The 10,559-nt window shown below is 39.2% G+C and overlaps 2 protein-coding genes across 2 annotated transcripts in view; both read left to right on the top strand.

The window, feature by feature from the left end:
* The window catches only part of LOC109216418 (delta(12)-fatty-acid desaturase FAD2-like), a 7,362-nt gene extending 4,319 nt beyond the window's left edge, over positions 1 to 3,043 (top strand). The window contains exon 2 of the mRNA XM_019380567.1: positions 2,750 to 3,043. Coding sequence (XP_019236112.1) covers positions 2,750 to 3,007 — 258 coding nt within the window. The 3' untranslated portion in view covers positions 3,008 to 3,043. The remainder of the gene's footprint in view (positions 1 to 2,749) is intronic.
* A 4,208-nt stretch (positions 3,044 to 7,251) lies between these two features.
* Positions 7,252 to 8,073, top strand: LOC109216417 (delta(12)-fatty-acid desaturase FAD2-like). The gene has a single exon (XM_019380566.1). The coding sequence runs from the start codon at positions 7,364 to 7,366 to the stop codon at positions 8,045 to 8,047; it is 684 nt and encodes a 227-aa protein (XP_019236111.1). The 5' UTR covers positions 7,252 to 7,363; the 3' UTR covers positions 8,048 to 8,073.
* Positions 8,074 to 10,559: the final 2,486 nt, after the last annotated feature.

The raw sequence follows: 10,559 nt of genomic DNA, 5'->3' as shown, positions 1-10,559 counted from the left end.
GGGGATGTGACCACCCAACCCGTCGTCTCATGAGAACCACTCTGTTTCCCCCATTTCCTGCTTCGTTATGCTTCATTATCAGTGTCTTGTGTGAACGAGTTGAATTGGGTTGATTTTTGGAAGGAAATGAGACACTTAGTCTCTTTAAGGAAGGCTTGTTTTGGAAAAGTCAACCGGATGTTGACCTATGAGTTAGAGGGCTCGGATGTGGATTCCGACGATTCGGTTAGCTTCGGGGGATGATTTGTGACTTAGGAGTGTGAGCGGAAGTGATTTGGAGGTCCGGTGTAGAATTAGGCTTGAATTGGCGAAGTTAGTATTTTGGCGAATTCCAGTTGATAGGTGAGATTTTGATCCGAGGGTCGGAATGGAATTCCGAGAGTTGCTGTAGCTTCGTTAGGTGATTTGGGATGTGTGTGCAAAATTTCAGGTTATTCGGAGGTGATTTGGTTGGGTTTTTGATCAAATGCGTGTTTCGGAAGTTTTAGAAGAACTTAGGCTTGAATCCGATGTAAATTTGGTGTTTTGATGTTAGTTTTGGTGTTTTGAGAGTGCAACTAAGTTTGAATGATAATATGTGACGTGTTAGTATGTTCGTATGCGGTCCCGAGTAGCTCGGGTGAGTTTCGGATAGGTTTGGGCTGCGTTGTGCTCGTTTTTCTTATGCTTCGACGCCGTTACTTCAAGCATAAATGATATCATATTGAACAAATGAGATCCGATTACTGTTTTGAAAGAATCATTAGATCTGTATCGTAATTACGGACCCGTAGCAAAAAGAATCGTCGAATTTGGACATCGTATGAGGATTTTATGACCATTTTACCATGGTTGCCCAGATTTCAGGTTAATAACGAAATTGCCCCTGACGGCGTATTAAAAACCTGCACTATTTGTAAATCTTAAAACCTACATATCTCCTTCATTATAAGGTCAAATTGAGTGATTCAAAAGCCTAAATTCATTAGAATTTCACAAGGAATCCATTGGGAGCAGTAAAACGCGTGAACAGTATACCTATAATGAGCAGGTCGAGTTTTCTTCCAATTTTTGAACGGGAAGAAGCTTCTAAGGCGATTTTTAAGAGAGAAAATCAGTGGATATCACACAGGTAAGTGATTTGATTATTAAAACTCGTTTATGGGAGATTATAGACCACAATCCCAGCCTTTAATTCATGAAAAACAGTAGAAAAATAGGATTTTGGGGCCTGAGATTATGAGACCTTTAGGGGTCGATTTGAGGGGTCAAACGGACTCCGATTTTGGTGTTCTTTATATGTACGAAATCGGGAGAAGATGAAGAACACTTTTCTGTAAAAATTTCTGAGTTTCTAAAAGTGGGCCCGACGCTCGGGTTTTGTCAATTTCGGGATTATTGATGTTTTTCGATTATTTTCGATTGGGTATTGATCCTATAGCATAATGTGACGTATTCGTTGTGGTTTTGGTCAGATTCGACACGCGGGGAGGTCGATTTGAGAGGCAAGGGCATAGCGAGCTAGGATTTTGGCCGGCTTGAGGTTAGTAATAGATGTAAATGCTGTGTTGAGGATTTGAAACCCCGAATTTGCACATCGTAGTGCTATGTGAGGTGACTTGCACGCCGGATAACGGGCGTGGGGTAGAGCACCGTCGGGGATTGTGACTTGGTCCGTCCCGCTTAATAAAATTACTACCTAATTGATTGAAGCTTAGTTGATATCCTTATAAAAATGGATTAATTGTCATAATTTGGCCTCGTGCCAACTGATTGAATCCTTCAGGGATTGCACTTACTGGTTTCTTACCATTTTTACATATAATTGAACTCCGTCCTAATACTTGGTACTGTTTTGCAAACTCAGCCCATTTTTCTCAAATATGGAACTTAAATAAAATTTATAATGAAGTTTGGGCTGAATATTTATATATTATTGTGCCCGAGGGGCTTACATAATTCTGGACTGAGTGTGGGATCGGGCTGCGCGCCGCAGCAGTATTATATTGATATTGATATGAGGCTTAGGCCCTAATGGATGCCACGAGATGGTTTGATATTGCGCTTGGGCCGTAAGGGGCCCCTCCCGGAGTCTGCACACCCCCAGTGAGCGCCGTCGACGATAAATAAATGGAGCGGGCTGCACGCCGCAGCGGGTACTAGAGAGTACCGTACTATTTGTTGCATTTCTTAATTGATTGTCATTCATTTACTTATCTGTTGCAGCATCATTGTTTTCATTGGTTTATTAAGTTGATATTATCTGGATTAAACTGCTGTAATTATAGCTTACATTGTGCCTATCCAGGATTTCTTACTCTCAACCCTTGTTTATGTTTATTACTCTCTGGGTTGGAAGTACTCACATTACTCCCTGCACCTTGTGTGCAAATCTAGGTGCAACCACTGAGGCTGAGTGAGGATTTCTCTGCCGAGCATCATATCCGGGAACATCAAGGTAACTGCATGACGTCTGCAGTCTTCCCATCTAACCTATTTGCTTTAGTTTCGCATTTCTTTAGAGCAATACAGTAGGTTGACACCCGTGTATTAGAGGCTCAGACTTGTGACACCGGATTCTTCGGGCTGTGTAGTAGTAGTATTTCTACTTGGGTTTTCCGCATGTTTTAACTATATTTCAGAGTTTCAGTATTATGACTTAGTAATTATTTGTGTTAATTGAATCATGAACTGCATAAAAAGGATTAAGGTTGTTAAATTGGTCGGGCTTGCCTAGCAGTGTGTTGGGCGCCATCACCACCGGCGTTAGGGTCGTGACAGTGTGCTAAATAAGGTCTTTCACAACATTACAGATACTCACGTTTTGCATCATTTATTCACCACCATGCCACATTATCACGCAACGGAGGCAACCAAAGCAATCAAGCCATTACTAGGAGAGTACTACCAATTTGATGGTACCCCGTTTTATAAGGCAATATGGAGAGATTCGAAAGAGTGCATCTATGTTGAGAAAGATGAAGGATCTCAAGATATAGATGTTTTTTGGTATAAAAACAAGCTTTGAAAGATGTATAAAAAAAATTACTTGGATTTGGTTAAATGTAAAGTTAGAGTTGTAGTATATATATATATATATATATATATATATATATATATGCATTTTGAATTAAAGTTTAGTTACAGCTTGTATGAATTGTTGTTTCCTATCATTCTATAATTTATCGTGTTATACTGTATTATATGGCTGAATATATAGTTGTGGAGTGATCCTGTACCTTGCTTCTGAATTTAGCTAAGGCAGTAAGGCACGCATCAGCCACCGAGTTAGCTTCTCTAAAGCAGTGTTGAAACTTAATTTGCATGTCCTGAATTTCAGTCTACACACTTACGTAGTTCAACATGGGATCAGACTCTTTTCTTATCAGTTATCATATTTAGGTAACTCGTGCCAATTCTTCATATGGATTTTTCAATGGAAAAAGAATTTCAATCTCCACCTTTCTTAGCCATAAAGAATGTTGTGATATGTACTCCAGGGATCTAAAACCTCCACCTCCTTTCAGAGGCGGAGCCAGAATTTGAAGTTACTGGGTTCGATGTTCTAGCCATTTTTATATTACTGGGTTCTGAAGTAAGAATTTATACCTATTCAATGAATTTCTTAAGACAAATAATTGCATTTTTTCTCCCACAGTAGGTAGGGGTGAGAACAACCAAACAATCAACAAGTTACACAACAAAGTCTTTCACAAAGACACTAAATAAGGTCTTTCACAAGTTAATTTTCTCTTGGCTGATTTTTTGTCTCTAGATGAAAAGATAACTAAACCATCAGCATAAGAGAGGCGGTTTATCCAAGGACCATTTATGTTCATCTAAAATCCCACATATAGTGTCTTCTTTTTCATGTAAATTTTGTCTCTTTGTTTCAGCCCTTGAAAACTTTCGTGTTACATTTCTCTTCTTGTTGTTTCAGGTTTAACTTTTTGCATCTATCTTGACTACGAGGTAATTTTTTGTAACGACCTGACCGGTCGATTTTAGCATTGCACTTCGCTCAGTTGTTTGAGGGCATGAGTAGCTTCGTATGATGTATTACGACTTATGTAAATTGTCGGTTTTGGTTTTCAGGTGATTCGGAATTGACTTGGAAGAATGATTCTCAGCTAGAAGCTTTAAATTTGAAAGGATTGACCAAGTATGACTTTTTAGAATTTGACATCGGATTGGATTTCTGATGGTTCTGTTAGCTCCGTTGGGTGATTTTGGACTTAGGAGCGCGTCTGGATTGTGATTTGGTGATCCGTAGTGGAATTTGGCTTGAAATGGCGAAAATTGGAATTTTGGAAAGTTTGACCGGGAGTAGAATTTTTGATATCGGGGTCGAATTCCGATTTCGAAAGTTGGAGAAGGTCCGTAATGTCAAATGTGACTTGTGTGCAAAATTTGAGGTCAATCGGGCGTGATTTGATAGGTTTCGGCATCAGTTGTGGAAGTTTGAAGTTTCAAGTTCATTGACTTTTGAATCAAGGTGTAATTCCTCGTTTCGATGTCGTTATATGTGTTTTGAGGCCTCAAGTAGGTCTGTGTCATATTATAGGACTTGTTGGTATGTTTAGACGTGGTCCAGAGGGGCTTGGGCGTGGTTTAGACGAGGTTCAGATTATTTTTCTTCATATTTTCATTGCTGAGGAGCTGCTGGTTCTGGTGTTCCGCATATGCGATTGGTGTAGCACAGGTGCGATGGTCGCAGAAGCGAACCAGCATCGCAGAAGCGGGATTTCGCTGAGGGGGTAGAAGTCCCCAAATGCGGAGGTGATTGCGCAAAAGCGCGACCGCAGGTGCGGTCATGGCCATCACAGAAGCGGCCGTCTCACAAATGCGAGTCCTTTTCCGCAAAAGCGAGAGTCGCAGATCCGACCTATTGTCCGCAAATGCGGAAATTGATGGGCAGAAGCTATAAATCGAGGATTTGGTTCTTTCTTCATATTTTGAGATGTGGGACTCGGATTAAGGCGATTTTTGGAGCAAATTTCATCACAAGGATTGGGGTAAGTGTTCTCTACTCAGTTTTGATTATATTTCATGAACCCATCTTCATTTTTAACAATTGGTTGATGAATTGAAAGAGAAAATTGGGGGTTTTGGCCTAAAGTATCATAATATGAATTTTTGAGTTTTGTACATCGAATTGGAGTCGGAATTGAGTGAAACTAGTATGGTTGGACTCGTAATTGAATGGCTTGTCGGATTTTATGAGTTTTGTCGGGTACCGAGGTGCGGGCTCGGGTGTAATTTTTGGCTGGATTTGGGATTTGATTTAGGATTCGATCTTTATCATTTGTAATTGTTTCCTTGGGCTTTATCTGATGTATTTGAGTTGTTATTGACTAGTTTTGAGTCGTTCGGAGGTCGCTACGCGTGAGATGGCATTCTTAGAGCATCGCTTGGTTTGCTCGGTGTTTGGAATTGGTTTGTTTAAGATAAGTAACTCTTCTAAACTTAGTGCTGAGGGTGTGAAACCCCGAATTACGTGTTATGTGATTGGTATTGAGGTGACACACATGATAGGTGACGGGCGTGTGGGCGTGCACCCTGTGAATTGTGACTTCGTTGTTCCATGGCACTGTTTAGTGACCCTGTTTTGTTGATATATGTGTCTTCACCATGTGATTAAGTAACTGAGCTAACAATCATGCTAGATATCCTGTTTAAGCTTTATGATGATCTTGTTAGGGCCCATAGAGGTCGTCTCTTGCTGTCATCTCACTGATTTCATTGATATTTCATACTCAGTCATATTCATGCGTACATATCATCTCTCAGTCTCAGTTGTTGTTTATTGATAACTCATATCATTATTGTCGGGCTAGTTTCATGGCATTGTGAGCCCGTGAGCGAGACCTGAAAGTTTGATGCTTGAGTGAGGCTGAGGGCCTGAGTGAGAGTGATATTATGGGATCGGGCTGCACGTTGCAGCGATATAGCACTTGGGTTGAAGGAGCCCCTCCGGAGTCTGCACACCCCCAGTGAGCGCAGTCGACTATGTATATGTAGATGGATCGGGTTGCGCGCCGCAACGAGCCTTATGGCTATATATATATATGGATCCGGTTGCACGCCGTAACGAGTATTGTACAGTGCTGAGTGATTGAGTGTGCTGAGTATTGGGCATGGTAAGAGATAATGCGAGACAGTGAGGTTGAGTACTCTGAGAATGTGAGTACATGAGTTCATCAGGCATTGCATTGACATACGTACTTGAGATACATGCATAGAGATGCATTTTCTTTGCTGCTCGGTTTTACTGACATTCATGATTTTTACTTGTATCATGACATGTAGGCATAGAGATGTACTTTCCTCATGCTATCAGAAAATAAAACATTTACTTGATGAAAAGTTTTTTTTGGAAAAAATTATAGTCTTCAAACTTTCTCATATTTTAGACGCTTTCGGTAAAGGATTTGGATTTTCACTGATATACTTGAAAAGCGAAATTGTTTCGGAAAACTATGGAAAAAAAAGTTAAGCATTTTATCTCTGAGCTACTTCTTTATTTACTTGCTTTACATTTTTATGGACTGCTATTGGTTATTGGTGTTGGACCCGACCTTGTTCCAGTTCATCACTACTTTCAACCTAAGGTTAGGTTTGTTACTTATTGAGTATATGGGGTCAGTTATACTCATACTAGACTTCATGCATATTGCGTGCAGATTTCAGATGCCGATATTGCTGTGCATGGCGGGAGCTGGATTCGACGGTGTACATGTGTCCTTGTTGTAGCTGCCTCTTGTTCATGGTAGCCTTAGTATTATAAAAACTCTGTTTATGTACTTTTCAAACAGAAGATGTATTTTCTTCATATCAACTTTGTAAACTCTATTCTTAGAAGCTCATGATTTGTACTACCAGTCCTTGGGAAAAGTAAAAGATTCAGAAAATTCCTTTGCTTAATTGAATTATAGAAATTGGATAGTTATTGGTTGGCTTACCTAGCAGGATGGGTTAGGTCCATCACAACTAGTGGATTTTGGGTCGTGACATTTTTAATTCTGTGACTATTCATATGTATATTTTATTTATATATCTATTTTGGTATTTGAAGTCTAACATATATGACTTCAGAAAAGGATTTAACTATTTATGATGTACAAGTATTTCATGAGCTATATCACTTTTTTAGTTGCTGCATGAAATTTTAAAATAATCATACAACAAGACAGTTTTAATAATGAAAAAGCAGGAATCAAAAGCATATGGAATAATAGTTCATTAACTACTACAATATTAATTTTGTCCAGATCTATATCTTTACTTGTTGAGTAACTCCTTTTCTATTTCTATAAGGAAGGAAGGAAGTGGAGAGGGAATCTCCAGCTTTCAGGTAAGGCAAAAAGGAAGTATTAGAACAAAAATGGGAGCTGGTGGCAATATGTCTGCTCCAACTAAAACTGAACAAAAGAAAAATCCTCTCCAAAGAGTGCCATTTTCAAAGCCCTCTTTTACAATTGGTGACATCAAGAAGGCCATTCCTCCTCGCTCTCCTCGCTGCTTTCATCGATCTCTTATTCGCTCGTTTTCTTATCTTGTTCAAGATCTCATACTTGTCTCCATCTTTTACTACATCGCCGCCACTCACTTCCATTTCCTTCCATCCCCGTGTAGTTACAAAGCATGGCCGATTTACTGGATCGTTCAAGGTTGTGTTTGCACTGGAATATGGGTGATTGCCCATGAATGTGGCCACCATGCCTTTAGTGATTACCAGTGGGTAGATGACACTGTTGGTTTTATCCTCCATTCTGCACTTCTAGTTCCATACTTCTCATGGAAATATAGTCATCGTCGTCATCACTCCAACACTAATTCCCTTGAGCGTGACGAAAACCATGTGCCCAAGCTTAAACCCGAGCTAAGATGGTACACAAAATACGCGAACAATCCACTAGGACGATCACTCATACTTGCCTTCACCCTCACTCTTGGTTTCCCTTTGTACTTTGCCTTCAATATCTCTAGTCGACCTTATGATCGCTTTGCATGTCACTATCTAATATCTTTAAGAAATTACTCTTTCTTTTGTAATGTTTGCCCATGACCTAACAATATTGTCGAGATTTAATCCTTAGTTTGTCGTAGCATCTTCAATATCACATGGACATACATCCTTTTTTATAACTTTTAATTTAAAACTATAAATATATCACTAGAAACAACTCAGAAATAATACATATGGGATGACGATTACCTAAGTACGTAATCGTTTAAAGATTAATTTTTTTTAGAAAGAATTACGCTTTTAATCACTTGGCACAGCAACCCAACTAAAAATGGCCCAGGTTTGAAGCCTTTACCCGGTTTGGCCCAAGTTGTATATATCTTGAAAGAAACTTTTCAGTCTTTAGCCCATTATTAAAGACATACTTCTAGGGTTTTTTTCTTTTCTTCTTTCTTCTTTCCCAGCGTACTCAATCTCTCTTCACTCGCCTCTCTCTTCCTTCTCCCTAAAATTACATAATTTTTTTGTACACACTCGTGATAATCCTCGCATGCTATGTCAATTAGATTTCGATTTTTGAGTTAATTGACAAAAAGAGGTTAAGGAACCAGAATAAAATTTGGCATATCAGTCCAAAAATTATCAGATCTGGCCTAAAACTATCAGATCTTGCCTAAAAGAGCATCTCCGGCGACCTCGTCTCATATTTTCTTATTTCTCTGAGTTTTTGTTTCATCCTTTGCTACTGGTGAAGCCCAGATTTGAATGCCAAAACCTCGCCGGAAAAATTTAACACCAGCAACCACCGAAAACTGTAATGTGGTGATGGACAGAAGGTGTTTTCTGGTGTAAACTTGTATAGGTGGTGTTTATACAAACTTATACAATATTGTATAAATATGTATAAGTATGTATATATGCGTACAATATTGTATAAATTAGATATATTTTTAATGTATAAGTGTGTATATACATTGTACGTGTATAGTAGGCATCCATGGATGTTTGACACTTTCTTCTTCTCTTCTTCTTTGTCTTTTTTTTTTTTTTTTTCCTGATATACATTATTAGAAATTATATATATAAGTTTATACAAAGTTATACATCATTATACATGTGTCACAACCCAAAATCCACTAAAGGTCGTGATGGCGCCGGACACTGCTGTCAGGCAAGCCAACCAAGTTACTTAATCAAATTCTCGTTTTAATACTTCTGAAATCTATGATTTTCCTTCAAGTTTAGCAATATTAAAGAATATAGTCTCAAATAATATTTAAATGATAAGCAGTTAATACAATACTTCAAACTATCCCAGAACCCGGTGTCACAAGTGCATGAGCATCTACTGATAAGGAAGTAAAAGACAACATCCGTCCGGAATACAATGGACAGGAAATAAATACAATGTACTGAAGAGGGCTATACTAGCTGCGGGCCGCCTCGAATAGTGCAACTCACCTAGCCCCAAATCATCCGCACTGCTACGCCCGGTGCGCTGCTAGAAATAAATATACCTGTGCAACAAAAATGCACAGAAGTGTAGTACGAGTACGTAAACAACATGTACTCAATGAGTATCTGATTAGGTCGCAGCGGACTTAACCTTAGGAAGAGTGGGCGCTAATACTTTTACCCAATAGTGGTATCGGGGTCAATTTTCACAGGGAGCTAGAAAGGGAGTTGGATACTTGTTTATCCTAGAATTGCGTGTTTGCTTCTAATTGATCTTCTATCATTTTTGGGTTTTTGTGATTATCAACTACAATTTAACAACTACTAATTATAACTAAATTATGCGAAGAGATTTAATCTAGATTGTATGCAAGATAGAGAAAGGCACTAAGGTCGTGGCATTTACCTTGGTGGTTAACTAACGGGTAGAGATCCCTAATACGAGAATGATGATTATGGGGCTTATGATATAACCGTTGCACGATAGCACTCACTCTCACACCTCTCGGTAGAAAGAGTGATTTTGCCCAATTGACTCTCTCGAGACCAATTGGGTAGGCTAACAAACCAAGCAACTTAGGGTTCAAGTTGGGTAATCACTCTCTCAAGGTCTTACCCGTTAATTGGGACTACCATTCTCATGGGTCCATCCCAATTCCTTGTTGGGTTAACTTTGGAGTCATAGACACTCTTTCTCAAGAAGAGTCAAGACTCACTAAGCTAGACTTAGTGTTTGCAACCACCAAATCCTAGTTAAAACATAAAATCAACCCAAATATCAAACACCCAACATCATTCAAGCACTAAACAATCACACCCATGAATTACCCACACTAGGGTTGAGCCACAACCCAGCTAATGGGTTTAGCTAGCCATAATAGCAACAGAAATTAAAGAAGAAGTAGATAAAATCAACATAGTAATTAACTAGGAAGCTAATCTACACGAATTCACGTTAAAACAAGGCTAAAATGCCCAAAATAGGCTAAAACTTGAATCTCACGAGTGCTGCTGCTATCTGATGTCTAAAACTTAACCTAGAAATAATAAAATATTCTATTTATACTATGCCAGAAAAATCGGACAAAAATACCCCTACGGGGCTGGCGCGGACCGCGCATAAATGCAGCACGGCCGCGTAGGGGTCTTGGCCTTC

The sequence above is a fragment of the Nicotiana attenuata genome, unplaced genomic scaffold (genome assembly GCF_001879085.1).
Source record: "Nicotiana attenuata strain UT unplaced genomic scaffold, NIATTr2, whole genome shotgun sequence".
Classification (NCBI taxonomy): domain Eukaryota; kingdom Viridiplantae; phylum Streptophyta; class Magnoliopsida; order Solanales; family Solanaceae; genus Nicotiana; species Nicotiana attenuata.
Note: the sequence above shows the minus strand (reverse complement) of the source record. Positions and strands in the feature narration are given on the sequence as shown.

What these genes read in the sequence shown, in the direction of transcription:
- LOC109216417 (XM_019380566.1), top strand. Translation starts at nt 7,364, where the DNA reads ATGGGAGCTGGTGGCAATATGTCTGCTCCAACTAAAACTGAACAAAAG.